This window comes from Haematobia irritans, chromosome 3 (assembly GCF_050003625.1).
Source record: "Haematobia irritans isolate KBUSLIRL chromosome 3, ASM5000362v1, whole genome shotgun sequence".
Taxonomy (NCBI): Eukaryota; Metazoa; Arthropoda; class Insecta; order Diptera; family Muscidae; genus Haematobia; species Haematobia irritans.
Window position 1 is genome coordinate 210937004 of NC_134399.1, and position 26468 is coordinate 210963471.

Below are 26468 nucleotides of genomic sequence, written 5' to 3' on the forward strand. Positions count from 1 at the left end.
ATTCAATTCAATTCAATAACAAGTTAAAAAAAGTAATGATTTTGTTGAAACGAATTTCAACATCGTGGAATTCGGTACACATTTTAAAACGTAAGAATTTTTTTCTGGTTGTATCTTAAAAGATACAGTGCGCATTTAAGGGTTATATAAATTTGTAATACTCAAAATGATCTCACAAAAAAATTAAGTGAACTTCAGCTGGCTTTAGTAAATTGTGTTGGCTTAACTTAAATATAATCTTCAATTAGTTTGCTCACATTTCCCCTTTAATTGGGCATTTAAATTCAAATCAGTATATACAAATTGTTTAATTCACTAATTACGCAAATATTTCCGTGCTCATTTTAGAAGCATTACGTTGTTATAATTTTAGTTAGATATTTAACATTTAAATAGCTTATATAGTACTTAAAAAATCATTCGCTCCATTTAAAATAAAATATCTGTGTGGCAAAGGTCTCTGAGATAATCCCAAAATAAAAAGAACACCGTTTTATCGTCTGCTGGCAGTTTTAATGTCAAATTTATTATTAGTCTCAATTATTCTAATATAAACATAACATTTTCTTAGTATTATTTGTATAACGGAAAATTTTGATTAAATTGTTGTAATAAAATAATAATAAAAAAAACTGGGCATATTAAATATTGGGGGCGATAGTAGATCTTATATTTTAGTTTTACTATAAATTCAAATTTCGCATATCGCAACATAATAAATAATAAATAAAGTTATGCTATTACATATATTTTATGATTCAAGAAAATAAGCGTGTTCATATGTGTTGGAACTAAATTAATATTGTCCATGCTATGGAAGTTGTTGTTAGTTTCGAGATTGTTTAATTACAACAATTTTTCTTAATTATCTTGCGTTGCACATAATAAAAAAAAATAAAACATGTGTTAATAAATGTTCGAAGAAACCACCCGAAGGAAAACAAAACAAACAAAAAAAACAATATTTATAAATCTCTGAAGTCAACTGACCAGTTTTAAATGCTTGCAACTCCAGAGAGCAATATAGAATCGATTACAATATTAATTACTTTGAGGTGAAAGTGAAAACATTGTAGCTTGTAGAGAAAAGTGTGTCAACATTGATTTTAAAAATTGAAAGGCATCTAAACAAGGCGAAAATATCTACCATATTAAATCTAACCTAATTGTTTTAGTTTAATTTCATAGTATTTGATATATATGTTATGATGAGCTCAAGACTATGTGTTGTACCAAATATTATAACCTGCAAACTATCGCCACATTTGTTTATTCTTATGACTGATGTAATTGGCATAATACAACCCGCTATATCTTCCATATACATTGAAAAAAATATTGTCGTAAGGCCAAAGATTTCATGTCCTTAAAATACGAAAACATTTTTTACTTGAATCATAGCATAATTTCTACTTGAAGTCGAGTCTAACTTTGAAAATTTAAGTTGTCGAAATTTTTCGGTTTATCCTACAAAGACAAAAAAGATTTCCTACTTTCCCCCACATTCCCAAAAAATTTCTCCTGCCATATTTTTAGTTCTATAGAAATAAAATTTTGACAAAATTTGAAATAAAGTTTTGACAAAATTTTCTATAGAAATAAAGTTTTGACAAAATTTTCTATAGAAATAAAATTTTGACAAAATTTTCTATAGAAATAAAATTTTGACAAAATTTTCTATAGAAATAAAATTTTGACAAAATTTTCTATAGAAATAAAATTTTGACAAAATTTTCTTAGAAATTAAATTTTGACAAAATTTTGTATACAAATAAAATTTTGACAAAATTTTCTATAGAAATTAAATTTTGACAAAATTTTTTATTGAAATAAAATTTTGACAAAATTATCTACTAAAATAAAATTTTGACAAAATTTTCTATAGAAATACAATTTTGACAAAAGTTTCTATAAAATAAAAATTTGACAAACTTTTGTATAGAAATAAAATTTTGACAACGTTTGCTATAGAAATAAAATTTAGACAATTTTTTTTATTGAAATAAAATTTTGACAAAAATTTTCTATAGAAATTTTGATACAATTTTCTATAAAAATAAAATTTGACAAACTTTTCTATAGAAATAAAATTTTGACAAACTTTTCTATAGAAATAAAATTTTGACAAACTTTTGTATAGAAACAAAATTTTGACAACGTTTGCTATAGAAATAAAATTTAGGCAATTTTTTTTATTGAAATAAAATTTTGACAAAATTTTCTATAGAAATAAAATTTTGACAAAATTTTCTATAGAAATTAAATTTTGACAAAATTTTCTATTGAAATAAAATTTTGATAAAATTTTCTATTGAAATAAAATTTTGATAAAATTTTCTATTAAAATAAAATTTGACAAACTTTTCTATAGAAATAAAATTTTGACAAACTTTTCTATAGAAATAAAATTTTGACAAAACTTTCTACAGAAATAAAATGTTGACAAAATTTTCTATAGAAATAAAATTATGACAAACTTTTCTCTAGAAATAAAATGTTGATAAACTTTCCTCCAAAAATAAAATTTTGACAAAATTTTCTATAGAAATAAAATGTTGACAAAATTTTCTATCGAAATAAAATTTTGACAAAATTTTCTACAGAAACAAATTTTTGGAAAAAAAATTTCTACAGAAATAAATTTTTGAAAAAAAAATTTCTATAGAAATAAATTTTTGACATACATTTCTCCAGAAATGAAATATTGACAACATTTTCTATAGAAATAAAATTTTGACAAAATTTTCTATAGAAATAAAATTTTGACAAAATTTTCTATAGAAATAAAATTTTGACAAAATTTTCTATAGAAATAAAATTTTGACAAAATTTTCTATAGAAATAAAATTTTGACAAAATTTTTTATAGGAATAAAATTTTTTTTCTATAGAAAGAAAATTTTGATAAAATTTTCTATAGAAATAAAATTTTGAAAAAAATTTCTATATAAATAACATTTTAACAAAATTTTCTATAGAAATAAAATTTTGACAAAAATTTCTATAGTAATAAAATTTTGACAACATTTTCTATCGAAATAAAATGTTGACAAAATTTTCTATAGAAATTGACAACATTTTCTATTGAAATAATATTTTGACAAAACTTGCTAAAGAAATAAATTTTTGAAAAAAAATTTCTAGAGAAATACAATTTTGACAAACATTTCCCCAGAAATAAAATTTTGACAACATTTTCTATAGAAATAAAATTTTGACAAAATTTTCTATTGAAATAAAATTTTGCAAAATTTTCTATAGAAATAAAATTTTGACAAAATTTTCTATAAAAATAAAATTTTTACAAAATTTTCTATAGAAATAAAATTTTGACAAACTTTTCTATAGAAATAAAATTTTGACAAACTTTTTTATAGAAATAAAATTTTACAAAATTTTCTATAGAAATAAAATTTTGATAAAATGTTCTATAGAAATATTTGACAAAATTTTCCATAAAAATAAAATTTTGACAAACTTTTTTATAGAAATAAAATTTTACAAAATTTTCTATAGAAATAAAATTTTGATAACATGTTCTATAGAAATAAAATTTTGACAAAATTTTCTATAGAAATAAAATTTTGACAAAATTTTCTATAGAAATAAAATTTTGACAAAATTTTCTACAGAAATAAAATTTTGACAAAATTTTCTACAGAAATAAAATTTTGACAAAATTTTCTAAAGAAATAAAATTTTGACAAAATTTTCTATAGAAATAAAATTGTGACAAAATTTTCTAAAGAAATAAAATATTAACAAAATTTTCTATTGAAATAATAGTTTGACAAAACTTTATGCAGAAATAAATTTTTGAAAAAAAACAAATCTGCAGAAATAACATTTTGACAAACATTTCTCCAAAATTAAAATTTTGACAACATTTTCTATAGAAATAAAATTTTGACAAAATTTCCTACTGAAATAAAATTTTGACAAAATTTTCTCTAGAAATAAAATTTGACAAAATTTTCTATAAAAATAAAATTTTGACAAACTTTTTTATAGAAATGAAATTTTACAAAATTTTCTATAGAAATAAAATTTTGATTAAATATTCTATAGAAATAAAATTTTGACAAAATTTTCTATAGAAATAAAATGTTGACAAAATTTTCTATCGAAATAAAATTTTGACAAAATTTTCTACAGAAACAAATTTTTGGAAAAAAAATTTCTACAGAAATAAATTTTTGAAAAAAAAATTTCTATAGAAATAAATTTTTGACATACATTTCTCCAGAAATGAAATATTGACAACATTTTCTATAGAAATAAAATTTTGACAAAATTTTCTATAGAAATAAAATTTTGACAAAATTTTCTATAGAAATAAAATTTTGACAAAATTTTCTATAGAAATAAAATTTTGACAAAATTTTCTATAGAAATAAAATTTTGACAAAATTTTTTATAGGAATAAAATTTTTTTTCTATAGAAAGAAAATTTTGATAAAATTTTCTATAGAAATAAAATTTTGAAAAAAATTTCTATATAAATAACATTTTAACAAAATTTTCTATAGAAATAAAATTTTGACAAAAATTTCTATAGTAATAAAATTTTGACAACATTTTCTATCGAAATAAAATGTTGACAAAATTTTCTATAGAAATTGACAACATTTTCTATTGAAATAATATTTTGACAAAACTTGCTAAAGAAATAAATTTTTGAAAAAAAAATTTCTAGAGAAATACAATTTTGACAAACATTTCCCCAGAAATAAAATTTTGACAACATTTTCTATAGAAATAAAATTTTGACAAAATTTTCTATTGAAATAAAATTTTGCAAAATTTTCTATAGAAATAAAATTTTGACAAAATTTTCTATAAAAATAAAATTTTTACAAAATTTTCTATAGAAATAAAATTTTGACAAACTTTTCTATAGAAATAAAATTTTGACAAACTTTTTTATAGAAATAAAATTTTACAAAATTTTCTATAGAAATAAAATTTTGATAAAATGTTCTATAGAAATAAAATTTGACAAAATTTTCCATAAAAATAAAATTTTGACAAACTTTTTTATAGAAATAAAATTTTACAAAATTTTCTATAGAAATAAAATTTTGATAACATGTTCTATAGAAATAAAATTTTGACAAAATTTTCTATAGAAATAAAATTTTGACAAAATTTTCTATAGAAATAAAATTTTGACAAAATTTTCTACAGAAATAAAATTTTGACAAAATTTTCTACAGAAATAAAATTTTGACAAAATTTTCTAAAGAAATAAAATTTTGACAAAATTTTCTATAGAAATAAAATTGTGACAAAATTTTCTATAGAAATAAAATATTGACAAAATTTTCTATTGAAATAATAGTTTGACAAAACTTTATGCAGAAATAAATTTTTGAAAAAAAACAAATCTGCAGAAATAACATTTTGACAAACATTTCTCCAAAATTAAAATTTTGACAACATTTTCTATAGAAATAAAATTTTGACAAAATTTCCTACTGAAATAAAATTTTGACAAAATTTTCTCTAGAAATAAAATTTGACAAAATTTTCTATAAAAATAAAATTTTGACAAACTTTTTTATAGAAATGAAATTTTACAAAATTTTCTATAGAAATAAAATTTTGATTAAATATTCTATAGAAATAAAATTTTGACAAAATTTTTTATAGAAATAAAATTTTGACAAAATTTTCTATAGAAATAAAATTTTGACAAAATTTTCTAAAGAAATAAAATTTTGACAAAATTTTCTATAGAAATAAAATTTTGACAAAATTTTCTATAGAAATAAGAATAATAATAAATTTTTAACTCAGTATGACTTGTGCCAAGTTTCAAGTCGATAGATTGTTTTGTTCGGAAGTTAGCGTGATTTCAACAGACGGACGGACATGCATAGATCGACTCAGAATTTCACCAAGACCCCGAATATATATACTTTATGGGATCTTAGAGCAATATTTCGATGTGTTACAAACGGAATGACAAAGTTAATATATCCCCCATCCTATGGTGAAGAGTATGAAAAGGCTTCAAATATAGGCTAAGACTTATTTTAAGGATTTGCATCTTTTGTTTAATTTTCTATTTTGCATTAAGAAAACTCTTTTTACATTGAATTATGAATTATAAATTGGATTTTTAAACTGGATTTTTTTTGTACATAAATTGCTTTATTAATATATGGCAAAAAGATAATAAAAATTCCATGAATGTGATATGCATCGTAATCTTAATTTTATTCATCCTAACTTTATAGTCAAAGAGGTCCCTAAAAAATTCCTTTATTTTAAAAAAGCCGTATCATTGGCTACGAATCAAAACCAAAACCATTAAGGAAAGGTCAAAATGCTTGGATTCACACGCACAGAAAAAACATGTTTGGACATGGTTGCCGCATCCATTTAATGCTTATTTAGAGTATGTAATTGTCGCGAAAACCATGTATTTTGTCTTTGTAAAAATAATTTTCGAGCGGAGAAAAATATATGTTGGCAATAAGCATTTAAATGGTTCTCAAATGCCGCAAACATGTTCTATTATTTAAATGATTGAATTTGAGACCATTATATGATCAGGAAAATCATGTATCTGACCATTCAATTTTTTTACTTTTTTGCAGAGAAAAAAATATTTTTATAGTTTACGTATAGACATGTCTACAACCATTACATGGCCATAAAGACCATGTACATTGTTTTCGTGACCATTTAATTTTTTAATTTTTTTGCAGCGACAAGAATTTTATAAAAACATTGAGCAGGTACACACGATTTTCATTTTGCGCGTCAGTCGTGTGTTGATTGTTTCTTGGAATGGACGGAGAATACGGAATTATTGTGTTTTGTGTTAATTTATTTATTCAGAAATGGCACGTGGTTTTATGTGAATACAAAAAAGGAAAGTGTAATTGAAAAAAATATACCTGGTTTTTGTTCTGCATTTTGATATATGGTATAATTTATTTTTATTTGCAGTTACATGATGTCTGCGTTTGTACATTTGATGGGCACGAAGTAAATATGGAATGTTTACTTATTGTTGAAATTGAACCAAACTAGAGTGTGTAAAAATATGTGAAGTTTGCTTGCACGACATTATAAATACAAATAAACAATGAATTAGTTTATAAATAAATAAAAACAAATAAATAAAGTTGATTTTGTGTTTTCTTTTCTCAAGTGGCGTCCTTTTTTCGACGACGACAAAAGTTTTTTCATAAAAATCAAAACATTTTAGGTTGTGACCATGTTCTTTTAACTAGAAGAAAAACATTTTTGACGAATAACATAACATTTTAGATCGTGACCATTGTCTTTTAATGGAAACAAAATTCTTTTTATCAATATAATAACATTTTAGATGAGGACAATTGTATTTTTCTTAGAACCATGTTCACTGAGCCAACATGGTTGCAGGTTAAAATGTTACATGGTCGCCGCAAAAATAGCTGCTATCATATTATTTTACTCTTCCAATATGATTGTGGCAATCATGTTTCTTCTCTGCGTGCAAGTAAACTTGTTTTGTGTGTTTTTGCTCATCTAATATATGCTATATTCTAATCGGAATTTATTTTCATTGTCTCTTGCAACTTTTAAATATTTCAAAATTAGATCTGCTGTCCTTAGTTAAAACGCATAATAGTAAAACAAACGTCTTAGCTTTGATATCGATACAAATGGCTGGAACTAATTCAATTTTCTATGAAATGCATTACAAATTTGTGCCATAATAAATCCTTAGAGAATCGTAGGACAAAAGGTCTATGCACATGCGTGTAATACAAAATTCAACTGGTTTTGGGCATAACAAGTTAATGGTGGTGGTGGTGGACAAGGTGTAGTCGACCATATTCATCATAAGATGACAGACATAGTTTGGTCAACTATTGGGCACGCTTTTTAGAAAAGAAAATCTATGAGGAACACTTTGAAGTGGCCCAGTATGGTTTTAACAGAAGACCAGTTGACAACTAGACAAATGAAGAAACCCATCTGTAGATTTTTTTTTTTGTTCATAATAACCAAAGATGGTCTTTGGTTACCTCCTTCCGCTGTTTTGTTGGATTTTCTTTAGCTCTCTTGAAAAATGTCATAATTACAGCAAAGCCAAATGCAATAGCTAATGCTACCAATGAATGCATATCCCTGCAGTTGCAAACAAAAAAAATAAGAAGTAGCAAAACTTGTTGATGATGATAACCTGAAAGGAAAAAGTCTTCATCTATGGGCTAAGCAACATGCATTCATAGAGGAGTGCATAACTAACTAATATTATTATCATCATTATTTTGTTTTTCTCTCTTTAAAGGCACTTGCCAAAGAAAGTGTAAAACTTTCATCATTTCCTTTATAGCAACAAAAAAAAAAAACGGAAAAATTACTAACACTGGATGGAACCTTCCTATGGATCTATGATGACAGACGGACAAAGAGTAGCTCAAAAGTCTGTTGTTTATTTAAATGGTGGAAGAAGTATCTTTTCTACTACTGCAGTGGTTTAATCTATTTAACTCTTGTCATAGATAAACTGACAGCATATTTTAATAAACATTTTGTTTGGCTCTAAACTTAAGACGAACTTGGGTATTGGGTTGGAATGAGAAATTAGCAAAAAAATTTCAAATGGTTGTCTAAATTCCGTCGCATGAGGAATATATTTGCGGGAAACATATTGTGATAGGGCTTAAGTTTATAATTACGAACATGAGTAATGCCATAACATGATTATAACAAAGATAATGATATCAAAGATACATATTAAATAAAACTAGTATATATGGCCGTAAGTTCGGCCAGGCCGAATCTTATGTACCCTCCACCATGGATTGCGTAGAAACTTCTACGAAAGACTGTCATCCACAATCCAATTACTTGGGTTGTGGATCTTAAAACTTCTTAACATCGTTTTCTAAATTGTGAGTTAGTTCATACGTGGTATATATTAGACAAAACAGTTATGTATATGTAAGTCTACAAATAATTACGAATCGATATGGAAATTTAAATATGGGGGTCGCATATGTGGGGGCTATATAGAATTATGAACTTGATATGGACCAATTTTTGTGTGATTGTGGATCGATTTATCTGAGGGCTATATATTAGAGGTGTGCACGTGACACGAAATTGTCGTGACTCACGAACATTTTCGTGATTCGTGCGTGAGTTACGCTCATGACAACAGCGTGAGTGTGCGTGAGCGTGATTAACAAACCAAAATGTCGTGCGTGAGCGTGAATCACGAAAATAATATCTTCGTGAGTGTGCGTGAGTAACGAATTACACTCACGAAAATATTTATGCTCACCACCATAAAACGCTTAAGAGTTAAATTCAATTACAATTTTAGTGACACCTAGGATGTTGAGAGTTTAATAACACTCTCGATTTTAATAATACTTATGTTTTCAGACACTTCGGTAAGGTAAATTAATCATAAAATTATTCGTGAGTCACGGTATTATTCGTGAGTGACGACGTTTTCGTGCGTGAGTGTGCGTGAGTACAAATTTTCTTTTCGTGAGTGTACGTGAGCGTGAGTCCTACCAAAAAATATCGTGCGTGAGTGTGCGTGAATATGATTTTTCAGTCGTGAGTGTGCGTGAGCGTGAGTAAACTATTACTCACGTGCACACCTCTACTATATATAACTATAGACCGATATGGACCTAGTTAGGCATGGTTGTTAACGGCCATATACTAGCACAATGTACCAAATTTCAACTCCAAGAGGCTCCGAAATCACATCTCGGGATCGGTTTATATGGGGGCTATATATGATTATGGACTGATATGGACCACTTTTGGCAGGGTTGTTAAATATCATATACTACCACCACGTTCCAAATTTCAACCAGATCGGATGAATTTTGCTTCTCCAAAAGGCACTGGAGGTCAAATCTGGGGATCGGTTTATATGGGGGCTATATATAATTATGGACTGATATGAACCAATTCCTGCATGGTTGTTGGATACCATATACTAACATCACGTACCAAATTTCAACCGTATTGGATGAATTTTGCTCTTCCAATGGGCTCTGGAGGTCAAATCTGGTGATCGGTTTACATGGGGCCTATATATAATTATTGACCGATTTCGAACAATTTTTGCATGGGTGTTTGAGGCCATATATTAACACCACGTACGTAATATCAACTGCATCTAATGAACTTTGGTCTTCCAAGAGGCTCCGGAGTTCAAATCTGGTGATCGGTTTATATGCACACAAAAAAAATTTTTCTGATTCAATCACGAAATTAATTGATCCAATTAATTTTTTAATTGAAATGTCTTCAATCACAGAAATGATAGTATCAATTAAAAAATTAATTGAAGGTCAATTAAAAAATTAATTGATCCAATTAAAAAATTAATTGATACTATTAATTTTTGTGATTGATTTTTGTTTCAATTAAAAAATTTGTTGATTCAATTAAATTTTTAATTGAATATTTTTTAAAACTCAATTAAAAATTTAATTGGAAAATTTTTCGTGAAATTTTTTTCTGTGTGGGGGCTATATATAATTATGGACCGATGTGCACAAATTTTTGCATGGTCATTAGAGACCATATACTAACACCATACACCAAATTTCAGCCGGATCGGATGAAATTTGCTTCTCTTAGAGGCTCCGCAAGCTAAATCGGGTGATCGGTTTATATGGGGGCTATATGTAATTATGGACCGATGTGAACTAATTTTTGCATGGTTGTTAGAGACCATATACTAACACTATGTACCAAATTTCAGCCGGATCGGATGAAATTTGCTTCTCTTAGAGGCTCCGCAAGCCAAATCTGGGGATCGGTTTATATGGGGCCTATATATAATTATGGACCGATGTGAACCAATTTTTGCATGGTCATTAGGGACCATATACTAACAGCATATATCAAATTTCAGCCGGATCGGATGAAATTTGCTTCTCTTGGAGGCTCCGAAAGCCAAATCGGGGGATCGGTTTATATGGGGGCTATATGTAATTATGGACCGATGTGGTCCATAATTACATATAGCCCATATACTAACCCATTAGAGACCATATACTAACACTATGTACCAAATTTCAGCCGGATCGGATGAAATTTGCTTCTGTTAGAGCAATCGCAAGCCAAATCTGAGTGTCCGTTTATATGAGGGCTATACGTAAAAGTGGACCGATATGGCCCATTTGCAATACCATCCGACCTACATCAATAACAACTAATTGTGTCAAGTTTCAAGTCGATAGCTTGTTTCGTTCGGAAGTTAGCGTAATTTCAACAGACGGACGGACGGACATGCTCAGATCGACTCAGAATTTCACCACGACCCAGAATATATATACTTTATAGGGTCTCAGAGCAATATTTTGATGTGTTACAAACGGCATGACAAAGTTAATATACCCCCACCCTATGGTGTAGGGTATAGAAGTTAATTGAATGCCAATTAATTGAAAGTCAACTAAAACAGTAATTGATACAACTATGCAAAATTGGTCCACATCGGTCAATAATTATATATAGCCCCCATATAAGCCGATCCCCCGATTTGGCTTGCGGAGCCTATAAGAGAAGCAAATTTCATCCGATCCGGCTTGAATTTGGTACATGGTTTTAAGTATATGGTCTCTAACAACTATGCAAAAATTGGTCCACATCGGTCAATAATTATATATAGCCCCCATATAAACCGATCACCAGATTTGAACTCCGGAGCCTCTTGGAAGACCAAAATTCATCTGATTCAGTTGAAATTTGGTACGTGGTGTTAATATATGGCCTCAAACACCCATGCAAAAATTGGTCGAAATCAGTCCATAATTATATATAGACCCCATATAAACCGATCCCCAGATTTGACCTCCGGAGCGCCTTGGAAGAGCAAAATGCATCCGATTCGATTGAAATTTCGTACGTGATGTTAGTATATGGTATCCAACAACCATGCAGGAATTGGTTTATATCAGTCCATAATTATATATAGCCCCCATATAAACCGATCCCGAGATTTGGTTTTGGAGCCTCTTGGAGGAGCAAATATCATCCGAGTCAGTTAAAATTTGGTACATTGTGCTATTATATGGCCGTTAAAAACCATGCCCAACTAGGTCCACATCGGTCTATAGTTATATATAGCCCTCAGATAAATCGATCCCCAATCACACAAAAATTGGTCCATATCAAGTTCATAATTGTATATAGCCCCCATATTTCAATTCTGGCTCTCTACCACGTATGGACTTAACTCACAATTTAGAAAACGATGTTAAGAAGTTTTAAGATACCACAACCCAAGTAATTCCATTGTGGATGACAGTCTTTCGTAGAAGTTTCTACGCAATCCATGGTGGAGGGTACATAAGATTCGGCCTGGCCGAACTTACGAATTTCTGTGATTGAAGACATTTCAATTAAAAATTAATTGGATCAATTAATTTCGTGATATTTAATTCTTTTTTTGTAGATTTAAGACTACATAAGTCCCTAGAAATGAATTTTAAAAAAACCGCATATTTGGCTCGGAATCAATACCAAAATCCTTAAGGGATGGTCAAAATCTTTGGATCCAAGTAAACTTTTTTTGAGTGTAGTATTGCTTATAAGTAGTCTCACTGTTTAAGTTGTTGTTCCAAATGAGTAAAATTTTAGAAAAAAGAAAATTTATAAGAATGATTTTTTGATAAAATTTCGGAAATCTTATCCATTAACATTTATCTTTATTTTTTTTCAATTTGTAATGAAAAAGGTAGTAAAAATTAGTAAAATTTTAGAAAACAATATAATTTAGAAAAAAGTTTTTTTTAATTAAATTTCGGCAACTTTTGCCATTAAAAAAAGATAGCATTTTTTTTTTAATTTTCATAAAATTTCAATTGTAATCCAGGAACCCAAAATTAAATTTAAACTCGTTTAACCGACTGTTTTGTATCCCCACACATACATAACAATTGACTTAAATCTACAAATTTTGGATTTCGTTTAAGGATTTGGATTTCTTGCCAAAGACTCGACATCATTAATATAACAAGTATATACGGCCGTAAGTTCGGCCAGGCCGAAACTTATGTACCCTCCATCATGGATTGCGTAGAAACTTCTTCTAAACACTGCCATCCACAATCGAATTACTTAAGTTGCGGTAACGCTTGCCGATGGCAAGGTATCTTCAAACTTCCTAACACCATCTTCTAAATTGTATGTAAGTCCATACGTGGTATATATTAAATTAAAAAAGATCGATCCAATACGTATATAATTCAGTTTGAAAAAGTAGACATAAAATTTTGACAAAATTTTCTACAGAAAAAAATTTTAACAAAATTTTCTACAGAAATAAAATTTTCACAAAATTTTCTATAGAAATAAAAATTTTTACAAAATTTTCTATAGAAAGAAAATTTTGACAAAAATTTCTACAGAAATAAAATTTTAACACAGTTTTCTATAGAAATAAACTTTTGACAAAATTTTCTGTAGAAATAAAATCTTGGCAGATTATTTTTGGCTCGAGTGGCTACCATGATTATGAACAGAATAAAATTTGAACAAAATTTTCTATAGAAATAAAATTTTGACAAAATTGTCTATAGAAATAAAATTTTGACAATGATGAAAATTTTATTATGATCCGAATAAAATTTTAACAAAATTTTCTCTAGAAATAAAATTTTGACAAAATTTTCTATAGAAATAAAATTTTGACAAAATTTTCTATAGAAATACAATTTTGGTAGATTATTTTTGGCTCTAGTGGCAACCATGATTATGAACCGATATGGACCAATTTTTGTGTGATTGGACCAATTTTGGTAAGGTTGTTAGCGACCACATACTAACACCACGTTCCTAATTTGAACCGGATCGGATGAATTTTGCTCCTCCAAGAGGCTCCGGAGGTCAAATCTGGAGAATGTTTTATATGGGGCCTATATATAATTATGGACCAATTCTGGCACGGTTGTTAAAGATCATATACTAACACCATGTTCCAAGTTACAACCGGATTGGATGAAATTTGCTTCTCTTGGAGACTTCGCAAGCCAAATCTGTGGATCGGTTTATATGGGGGCTATATATAATTATGAACCGATGTGGACCAATTTTTGCATGGTTGTTAGAGACCATATCCCAATATCATGTACCAAATTTCAGGCGGATCGGATGAAATTTGCTTCTCTTTGAGGCTCCGCAACCCAAATCTGGGGATCGGTTTATATGGGCGCTATATAAAATTATGGACCGATGTGGACCAATTTTTGCATGATTGTTAGAGACTATATACCAATACCATGTACCAAATTTCAGCCGGATCGGATGAAATATGCTTCTCTTAGAGGCTCCACAAGCCAAATCTGGGGATCGGTTTATATGGGGGCTATATATAATTAAGGACCGATATGGACCAATTTTTGCATGGTTGTTAGAGACCATATACCAACATCATGTACCAAATTTCAGCCGGATCGGATGAAATTTTCTTCTCTTTGAGGCTCCGCAAGCCAAATCTGGGGATCGGTTTATATGGGGGCTATATATAATTATGGACCGATGTGGACCAATTTTTGCATGGTTGTTAGAGACCATATACCAACACCATGTACCAAATTTCAGCCGGATCGGATGAAATTTGCTTCTCTTTTATGCTCCGCAAGCCAAATCTGGGGATCGGTTTATATGGGGGCTATATATAATTATGGACCGATGTGGACCAATTTTGTACCATGTACCAAATTTCAGCCAGATCGGATGAAATTTGCTTCTCTTTTAGGCTCCGCAAGCCAAATCTGGGGATCGGTTTATATGGGGGCTATATATAATTATGGACCTATGTCGACCAATTTTTGCATGGTTGTTAGAGACCATATACCAACACCATATACCAAATTTCAGCCGGATCGGATGAAATATGCTTCTGTTAGAGGCTCCACAAGCCAAATCTGAGGGTCCCTTTATATGGGGGCTATACGTAAAAGTGGACCGATATGGCCCATTTTCAATACCATCCAACCTACATCGATAACAACTACTTGTGCCAAGTTTCAAGTCGATAGCTTGTTTAGTTCGGAAGTTAGCGTGATTTCAACAGACGGACGGACGGACGGACATGCTTAGATCGACTCAGAATTTCACCACGACCCAGAATATATATATACTTTATGGGGTCTTAGAGCAATATTTCGATGTGTTACAAACGGAATGACAAAGTTAATATACCCCCATCCTATGATGGAGGGTATAAAAACATTTTGGGAAATCATAAAATTATGTTCATCAAATAAAAATTTTAATTAGGGAACACAAAATAAATTTGACTAATGACGTTTAGTCGAAATGACTTAAAAAAATGTAGAAAAAAAAATTTAATTACATTTTAAAAACATTTTCCATTAAAATTTTTTTTTTTTAATTTTCATAAATCTAAAATTTTAATTTAAAATAAGTTTGACATGATGTCGTTTAGTCGAAATTTTGTATATTCCTGCACATAAATAACATTTGACTTAAATCCCAAAGAGTTTGCCCTTCGTTTCAGGTTTTTGATTTCTTGCCAAAGACTCGCCATTTGGGAAAATCATAAAATTATTTTCATAAAATGAAAATTTTAATTCTGGAACACAAAATAAATTTGACATAATGACGTTCAGTCGAAATGAATAAAATTTTAGTAGAACTAAAATTTACAAAAATTTTTTTATTAAATTTTGGACAAATTTTCGATTATAAAATATAAATTTTTTGATTTTCATAAAATTAAAATTTTTATTCTGAAACAAAACATTAAATTTGACATAAAGTCGGTTAATCCAATTTTTTTTCATCCCTACACATAAAAAAAAAATTGACATCAATCCAAAGATGTTGACCTTCATTTCAGGATATCTTTATGCATTTCATGCCAAAGACTCCGCATCTTGATTTTCCTTAATATTGTGTAAAAAGTTGAACTCTAAAATTTAGGTTGCTTTATATTTCATATTAGATAGTTTATTTATTGGTTAATTGTATTTAATTGTAAAATGACTATTAAGGTCAATATTAGGTACATTTTTTGTTCTCAATGTAGCCAATTCTAATCATTGAATCACGGTGTCTCTCTAATGCCATATTACCCTGTGCAAAAATAAATCGTATGTTTTATTAATTAAAACTCCCGGCTATTTTCGCTAATATTTCTCGCCCTCTACTATCACATGCTTACTAAAAGATATCTTAAAATAAGTGGAAATTTGCTCGATTAACTTTGGAGATAAGATAAAGCAAAAAAGAAACACCGCAATGCGATAGCAAACTAACATGACAATGGGTTAGATATTCCGCTTATAATCTCAATTCATAAATCTCGCTAGAAAGGATGATATATAGTAGAAATGGAAAGATGTACGGACGGATGGGAGATAAATATGCATATATGTGTGCTCAGGCTATACTGCAAGTCATAACCATATTTAACATGTCATTGAATATGAAAACAGAACGATGAGAGAAAAGTCAAGAAACAATTTTCTTGACATGCATCACATCACCACTAAAGCCACAGCATCATGAGTCCATAATAAAACTCGATGAATGAGTAATGGGAGCACAATGGGTTAAATGGAATAATACATTTCAATGTAGTATTAAAATAAAATTTAACAAAAAAATAAATCAATATAATTTTCTTATCAAAAAATTTCTTTAAAAAGGTTATGGAAAATAGAATGGAAATTTTAAAATAGTATCGAAAGCAAACACGAGAAATACAAAAAGCGAAATCACCTATTTTCCAAAAAAAAAATGTTAAAATCTTTTTTTTTTTTGATTTGCTGGAATGTGGAAGTTCCGAAAATATCGCCCATCTATCCATCTTGAAGAGTTTTTCCCAATAAATTACAAATATATTTGTCCTTTGGTCACAAATATCGATTACACAATTTGATTTTAAGCTGAAACTAAAAAGTAATTTCGCAAAATTTTTTATAAAAATAAAAAAAATGTGGGCTTTGTCCAAATAAATTTGAGAAACATTCTTTTCCTCTGTTGTTTAAGCTACACTTGTAGTTTAGTCAATGTATGATTTTAAGCTGAAATAAAAAAATAAAAAAAAATTATAAAAATTTAATGTAGTCATCAAGATCCAAAAAAAAACTAAATTCTTCAAAATAATTAATCAATATCGATTAGACAATTTTTCTTTTAACCTGAAAGTAAAAAGTAATTTGGCAAAATTTTTTATAAAACTAAAAAAATATATAAAAATGTAATTTTGGCATTAAGACCCCCACAAAATAAATATTTCAAAATAATTCATAAGTTTTTATGAAACACTAAAACGATGTAAAACTTTAAATCGTGAAAATAATTAGAACGATTTTATTAAAGGTTTTATATCGATTAGTTCATTCATCACCCCCCACTGTGTTACCTTTCATTTTATTTCTATTTTCTATGGCCTGTAGACAGGCAATCTTTGCCAGTTGCCTGGGTTTTAAATGATGTCTTCTATGGCAAGATGACTGTGATGGCTACGTTGAGGACGTCGTTGATAATGGTAATATAATATTAGTTGGTGGTCTCCCATTATGAATGCTGTCCCCATATGCAGTAGTAAATGTAAATGGAATAAAAAACAGTTCAGTTTAATCCTTAGTTGCGGAGGATCGCTTGACTCTATTATGGCTGTGTTGTATTCTTGTTTTTGGTCACCCATAATCTTAGTTACTGAAGAATTTTTCCTTCATGAAAGAATCTAAAGAAAGACCAAACCAAGAACCCTTCATGTTATAATTGGCTTTAAATATCAACTTGTTTTGTAAATCTATCTTTGTTGACTGTTATCCAATGTAATACATGAAAAGCAGTTTTAAAGGTTCTGCATAAAGAGTCCTTAAAAACGTAAAAAAAAATTATAAAATTGTCTATAAAAATAAAATATTGAGAAAATTTTCTATCAAAATAAAATTTTCACAAAATTTTCCTATACAAATGAAATTTTTAACAAAATTTTCTATAGAAATGAAATTTTGACAAAATGTTCTATATAAATGACATTTTGACAAATTTTTCTATTGAAATGAAATTTTGACAAAATTTTCTATACAAAAGAATTTTGTATAAATAAAAAAACTAATTTCCAATAGAAATTAAATTTTTACAAAATTTCGTATAGAAATTAAATTTTGAGAAAACTTCCTATAGACGTTAAATATTTACAAAATTTTCTACAAAAATAAAATTTTGAGTAAATTTTCTATAGAAAAACAATTGTAATAAATTTTTTCTATAGAAATAAAATTCTGTATAGAAAAATTTTGTATAGAAATTAATCTTTTACAAAATTTCCTATAGAAATGAAATTTTGAAAAAATTCATATAGAAATGAAAGTTGGACAAAATTTCCTATAAGAATGAAATTTTCACAAAATTTTCAATAGAAATAAATTTTTGAAAACAGTTTCAATAAAAATAAAATTTTGAAAAAATTTCCTACAGAAATAAAATTTTGACAAAATTTTCTTAAGAAATGAAATTTTGACAAAATTTTCTATAAAAGTAAAATGTTGACAACATTTCCTGTAGACATAAACTTTTCACAAAATTTTCTATAGAAATAACACTTTGAGAAACTTTTGTATAGAAATGAAATTTTGAGAAAATTTTCTATAGCAAACAAATTAAAAAAAAAAATTATAGTTTACAAAATTTTCTATATAAATTAAATTTTGACAAAATTTTCTGTAGAAATAAAATTTTCAACAAAATTTGTTATAGAAAAAAAGTTTACAAAATTTTCTATATAAATTAAATTTTGACAAATTTTCTGTGTAAATTTTGAGAAAATTTCCTATAGAAATACAATTTTGACAAAATTTTCTATAGAAATAAAATTTTCGACAAAATTTTTTATAGATATGAAATTTTGCAAAAATTTTCTACAGAATAAAATTTTTAGAAAAATTTCTATAGAAATAAACTTTAATTATATTTGCTTAGTTCGGATTGAGGTCATGTGAATAAAAACAGATGTTGTTGTTTTTTGAGTTGTATTTTTATATTTAAATTTTCCAATATTTCGAGACATCTCCGATGCTCGTCTTCAGGGAAATTACTTTAAACAAAAAGAAAAAACATTTAACACATTAACACATTAACAAAAAATATATCATTACATGAAAAACACAGATAATTACATTTAAATTTAAAGAACAGTGAACTTCTTTACAAGGGAGTATATTTACAACTAAAAGCTAATCTGTCTTTCTATATTTTTGTACAATCTATATATATAAAATTCAAATTATGTTTGTTTATGTTTGTTTGTTTGTTTGTTTATTTGTATGTTCCGGGTTGGCCCGAAAACGGCTGAACCGATTTACTTGAAACTTTCAGAGATCGTGGGGGGCACTCATGTGCTGAAAATAGGGTACCTCATTTTTTGACATATGGTCGCGGAGAGGAACCTCCCCTTTGTCCGACTTTTTGAAAATTAGACCAAAGTTGACCGATTTGCTTGAAATTTTCATTGAAGGTTGGGGTTGGCATCTAGACAAAGATCCGCTACTTTATATTTCGATATTTGGTGGCGGAGGGGGACCTCCCCTTTGTTCGACTTTTTTTAAAGTACAGTGAAAAAAATAAAATTCTCTAAATTATCTGAGATTTACAGAGAACATATGGTGAGGTTATGGAATTAATATGGTGTACCTGATGATTTCATATGTGGTCGGGGAGGGGGACCTCCCCCTTGCCCTACTTTTTGAAACTTGGAATAAAATTATGCTATTTGCTTGAAATTTTCATTGAATGTTGGGGTTGGCATTTAGACAAAAATCCGCTACATTATTTTTCGATATTTGGTCGCGGAGGAGGACCACCCATTTGCCCGACTTTTTTGTTAAAGTACAGTGAAAACAAAACTAAACTCCCCCGACTGAAATTTTACGGAAAAAATGGGTGAGGTTATGAAATTTATATCAGGTTCTTAATTTTTTAATATTTGGTCGGGGAAAAATAAAAGGGCATAGGGAGACATCCGCTTCTCTTAAGTATGTTACATACAGAGAAACCATTAAACTTTACCAAATTTACAGAGGACTGGGGAGAGGTTACGATATTAATAGTTGATACCTGTTTTTGTGATATTTGGACGGCTTATAATTTGCCTTTAGGCTTATAATTTGCTTGACATTTTCTGGGACTTTTACAAAAGATACGCTACATCACTTTTCGATATTTGGTCGGGGAGGGGATCCTCCTCTAAAACTGCAAAAAAAACAAAGATTCTTAAGTTTTCTTGAAATTTACAAAAGCAGTGGGGGAAGGTTATGAACGAAGAGGCACCTTCCTTGCCCCACACTTGAAGGAAAGTTTCACGAATTTTCAGGGAAGGTTAGGGGTGCTATTCACTACGATGTTTGTCGATATTGTATCGGGGAAAGTGACGTCCCTTTAAAACAATAGAGCAAAATTTAAACATCTCCGATCTACTTGAAATTTACAGGGAACGTGGGAGGAGGTGATTAAATTTATACATGATTTTTAAATTAGTATATGATTTTTCGATATCTGGTTGGGGAAGGGGAAAATTGAAATAAACTTTGTCGATTTACTTCGATAGAATTTATAGGGACCATTGAGTAGTTGTGAAATTAATATAGGGTACGAGATAGTCCGATATCAGGAGGGAGTGGAGCGAAGGTGGTTTCCCTTTTGTCCGTTTTTTTTCTTATATTGAAAGTAGAGGGTTGTCCGTAAATGGGAACTCGGTACATAATTTTATTATTTTTGCACAAGCTTCTGCCAGACTTCTTTTTAGTAAAGAACTTAAATTTACATGAAATTGGGAGCCAACATAGAGGATGCATCATTTTCCTACATTTTAGAAAATGTTAATGTGGTAACATTTTTTACTACTTTTGCTTTTTCCGATTTATTGGATGGGAAACAGTAATTCTTTGTATGTTATTATAATATAGTGCTTAATATTCAGATATGTTGAGGAGAAGGATACCTTTCCTTGACAAACCACTTAAAATTAACAAGAAATATAGAAGATTGTCCAACTACTTGAATACAGAACATTATTAAAAAAATTAGGAGGAAAGGGTACACCCTCTCCCCGACATTTTTTAAGACGAACCGTTTTACATATGCAAGTAGTCCGATTTTACGAAAAAGCAAGTAGTCCGATTTGTTTGAAAGAATTCAAATCTTTTCGAATTTGTTTTCAGCACGAAGGATATGGTTGACTAAGTTCACGCAAAATGTTCCTACAAATACGCTTCGGAAGGCGCAGCAAAGCGGGCCGGGTTACGCTAGTATTTCTATAAATATGTGCACAATGGTCCGTATCAGTCTTAAAATTCATTCGTCTTTCTGCAGGTACATTTATAATATGTAGCATCTCCAGAGTAAATCTCCTTTTATAATTGGTTTCTTGCGTCAAAATATCTACGTCCTTAAAGTTTGGTTTGTGTCCTGTTAAAGTGCAATGTGCTGCAAGTGCCGTCTTTTGCTCCAAGGGCTTATCAGTGGCTTTCTGATCAGATTTATGCCCTGAGAGTCTAGTTTTTAATTTGGTTTTCGTTGTACCAATATATACTTTTTGGCAAGTATCAGAGTCATTTCCATTGCATTTGATCTTATATACTACGTTTGACTTGTCTTCTTTCTTAATTTTGGATTTTGTCTTGCTGAAGAATTGATTTACTGTATTATGAGTCCTTTGTGCAATTTGAAATTTGTCCTTATTTAGCATGTTTGATGATTTGAATCTTTCCGAGAATTGGGGGACATATGTCAAGGGTTTATAAATTTTGGGTTCAATTTCGTCATGTTTGATATGTTGTCGTTCTTTTACATGTTGTATTAGGTCGTCAATCGTCTTATTCGGGAAATCATTTAATCGCAATATGGTCCTTATCTTATCTTCGTTGTCCTTATGAAATATTTTGTCGCTGATATTGTGTACTCTTCTTATAAAATTTGTAGCCGTATTCATTATAACTCGTCTAGGATGTTTGGAGTTGAAATTTATCAATCGTCCTGTGGCTGTTGGCTTTTGATACCAGTTAATTTTTATTCCATTTCTGTGCCTTAGAATTATAGTATCTAAGTATGGTAACTTGTTGTCCTCTTCTGTTTCCATCGTAAATTGAATTTGTCTATCAAAGGCGTTTAAAGCTGATAAAGTGGCCTGAACGTCATTTTTATTCAAAATACAGAACAGATCATCTACATATTTTGTCATTATTTTTGGTTTAATAGTCAATTTTTCCAATACTGAGTCCAAGAATACTTCCATTACAATATCGGCGATAATAGGAGAAGCTGGTGATCCCATTGGCATTCCTTTACGTTGATCATACACCTTGTCATCATATACAAAATATCTTGAGTCCTTTATACAAAAAGTTAACATTTCTATAAAAATATCCATCGGTATCTTCGTATAGTCCTTTATTTCGTCCCATTTTTCTTTTATAATCTTAATCGCCAAATTTACTGGAATGCTTGGAAAAAGAGATACTACGTCAAACGAGATCATTGTTTCATTGTCCTCAATCTTAATATTACTGGTTTTATTCTTAAATTCATTTGCGTCCTTTACATTATATTTGGAATCTTTCGTCAAATTTTTCAAAATATTTACAATATATTTTAATAGTTCATAAGAGGGGGAATTTATTGAAGAACATATCGGTCTTACAGGGTCTCCTTCCTTATGTATCTTCGGAAGTCCATAAATTCGAGGGGCGTTAGCAGTTTTACAAAATTTTGAGAAAATTTTCTAATATTTCGACAAAGTTTCATGTAGAAATGAACTATTGACTAAATTTTCTATAGAATCACAATTTTGCAAAATTTTCTATAGAAATAAAATTTTTACAAAATTTTCTATAGAAATAAAATTTTCCGAAATTTTTCTATAGAAATAAAATTTTCCGAAAATTTTCTATAGAAATTAATTTTGCAAAAATTCCCTATAGAAATGAAATTTTGACAAAATTTCCTATAGAAATGAAATTTTAACAAAATTTCCTATAGAAATTAAGTTTTGACAAAACTTTCTATAGAAATGAAATTTTGAAAAAAAAAATATAAAAAATTAAATTTTGACAAAATTTTCTATAGAATCACAATTTTGACAAAATTTTCTACAGATATAAAACTTTGAGTAAGTTTTCTAATATTTTGACAAAATTTACTGTAGAAAATAAATATTGACATAATTCTCTATAGAGTCACAATTTTGACAAAATTTTCTATAGAAATAAAATGTTGACAAAATTTTCTATACACAAAAAATTTTAGGAAAATTTCCTATCGAAATGAAATTTTAGGAAAATTTTCTATAGAAAAGAAATTTTGACAAATTTTTCTAATATTTTGCAAAAGTTTTCTATAGAAATGAAAATTTAATAAAAGTTCCTGAACAAATGAAATTTTGACAATATTTCCTATAAAAATGAAATTTCGACAAAATTTCCTATAGAAATTAAATTTTGACAAAACTTTCTATAGAAATGAAATTTTGAAAAAAATTATAAAAAATGAAATTTTGAGAAAATTTTCTAATATTTTGACAAAATTTCCTGTAGAAAATAAATTTTGACATAATTTTCTATAGAATCACAATTTTGACAAAATTTTCTATAGAAATAACATTTTGACAAAATTTTCTATAGACAAAAAATTTTGCCAAAATTTCCTATAGAAATAAAATTATAGGAAAATTTCCTATCGAAATGAAATTTTGGGAAAATTTACTATAGAAAAGAAATTTTGACAAATTATTCTAATATTTTGAGAAAATTTCTTATAGAAATGAAAATTTAATAAAAGTTCCTAAAGAAATTAAATTTTGACAAAATGTTCTATAGAAATAAAATTTTGACAAAATTTTCTATAGAAATAAAATTTTGACACAATTTTCTATAGAAATGAAATGTTGACTCAATTTCTTTAGAAATAAAATTTTGACAAAATTTTCTATGGAAATAAAATGTTGACAAAATTTTCTATAGAAATACAATTTACAGAAAATGTTCTATAGAAATAAAATTCTAATAAATATAATAATAATAAAATTTAATAATAAAATTTTGCAAAAATTTCCTATAGAAATGAAATTTTGACAAAATTTCCTATAGAAATGAAATTTTGACAAAATTTTCTATAGAAATAAAATGTTGACAAAATTTCCTATAGAAATGAAATTTTGAAAAAAAATCCCATAGAAATGAAATTTTGACAAAATTTCCTATAAAAATTAAATTTTGACTAAATTTTCTATAGAAATTAAATTTTGACAAAATTCTTACAATATTTTCTATAGAAAATATTTGTTTGTATACAAACAAAAGTTTGTAAAAATTTTCTATAGAAACAAAAGTTTGTAAACATTTTCTACAGAAATAAAATGGTTTATATTTCATTGTTTTCACGAAATGAAATAAAATAAAATAAAATAAAAACTGCATTATTTAAAGGCCTCCTATACTCTGTATTACCTTTTCCTTGTACCACCTCTTCTAGAAAAAGGTAATGGCTTTCTGATAGTGATGATGGTTTCCACTCATTACATCTTGGATCTTCATTTGGGTTGATGCTGTTCAGTAACTGGCCTCCACCGCAATCATGGTAGTCTATTTGGCTGATGCTTCAACGAATTTATTATTACAATATTCTTGATGTCCTGTGTGGTTCATTGCCGTCAATTTAACCGATGTTTACATGTAAAAATGACATGCGTTAACCACTTTTGCTCTTCTTTAATAACCTGATAGCCTGCCTTCCGATAAGGCAGTGCCCAGGAGTGCATTTTTTTCATATAGCCACCAATAAAGACCACATTATAATTTTCCTTGATATTGAGGAGCAAAAAATGCATCGCAACTTTAGAAAAAAAATGCCGACATAATAGGGAGTTATGGTTAAATAAAAGTGAAAACAAGAATTCTTGATTGGCTTGTTTTGGTTGGGAAAGATTTTTTATGTATACCCATAATGAAAATATGATGGTAGGAAAATTTACAAAGATGTGCATTTTTGTTAAAAATATATAAATATAAAATTAAAAAAAACATAATCTAAATAAAAATTAAATTATGTTTAAAGAAAATTAAATTCAACATTTTATTTAAAAAAATATTAATTTAAAATTAATTAAATCAGAAATTAAATTCTTTTGCCAATTTGTGTCTTAAGTCTTTTGTTTTATTGTGGTATTATTTGTCTCAAATTTAAAGCTTTTTTAAATTTTAATATTTTTATATGCTTAATACAAAAATGCAATATATTTTGAGGGTTAGAGCATCTGATTTACATCAGCATCGTACGTGGTATTTGTTATTCTTAAGCTTTATTGGGCAGTTTATCTGCTGATTTCATTTTCATATTCCATCTTAAAATTTCCTAATTGTAGTTTACTGGTTTATTTAGTATTTAAATATAAAACTCCTCCATGTTTTACCATATCACCAATACTAAATCTTTATCTTCCACATTTATTTTTGTATACTTACAGGGCTCTGATCCTCGTGCTGCCACCTGCCGTGGTAAATTACAAACCAGACGCTGTAAATTGAATCAGGAAATCAATAAAGAGTTACGATTAAGAGCCGGTGCTGAAAACCTATTTAAGGTAAGGAGAATTAAAAGCCAATTATACCAAATGAATCACTTCTATATTGTCTCTTATTTTCCATTTCTGTTTTCTCGTTCATTTTTTCCCCAACCGATTTCCTTAAATCTTATGGATCGCCCCTCAACAATAACAACAGGCAACCACAAATCGTAAATTACGTGACACTGTAGCTTTGGAATTGAGTTTTGTCAATTCCAATTTACAATTATTAAAAGAACAATTGGCTGAATTGAATTCATCGGTGGAGGTTTATCAGAACAATAGGTAAGTCGAAATTTATGTTGACAAAAAAACTCTTGTTTATTTTTAGAATTATCTTTAAGGAAATATTAAAGACCAAAACTAAAATGAATCACGACCAAACCCAAATGTAAGAAAATATTACCATATCGGGTGGACAAATTTTAAAAATAAATCCCAAGATATTCTTTATCCCTTAAAAACCACATAACCATATATTTCCTAAAATACTTTTTTTCCATACATGAATGTACGTACATGTTGGTTTTATATTTCCATTCTATTCGTTTTAAGTAAGATTGGTGCACTTTTCTCTCATGTACTTTATACACATGTGATTTTGTTTTTTCCTCTTCCTGTAAACCATTAAGATTTTAAGTTAGCGATTGATTTAAGTCAATGTCTTCTTGGAGGCTGTTTCCTTTTGTCTTTTAAGATACAACCGAGAACCCAGCAATGGCTATGGTATTGTAATACCATACAATCTCAGTACCGGTACAAAATCATTTCTTGTTTTTTCTTTCAGTTTTCAAAGGCAAAGAAAGTTTATTCTTTAAGAAAAAAAACAACTGCGTTTATTCTCTTATTTTCAGAGTTTTGCTAAACTTCCATTTCTATGATGG

The 26468-nt window shown here is 28.2% G+C and overlaps 1 protein-coding gene across 3 annotated transcripts in view; it reads left to right on the forward strand.

The window, feature by feature from the left end:
* Rhp (GTP-Rho-binding protein rhophilin) overlaps nucleotides 1-26468 on the forward strand; it is a 282866-nt gene that overhangs the window by 221601 nt on the left and 34797 nt on the right. For all 3 annotated transcript variants that reach the window (XM_075302608.1, XM_075302607.1, XM_075302609.1), the window contains 2 exons: nucleotides 25486-25602; nucleotides 25742-25869. In XM_075302608.1, coding sequence (XP_075158723.1) covers nucleotides 25486-25602; nucleotides 25742-25869 — 245 coding nt within the window. The remainder of the gene's footprint in view (nucleotides 1-25485; nucleotides 25603-25741; nucleotides 25870-26468) is intronic.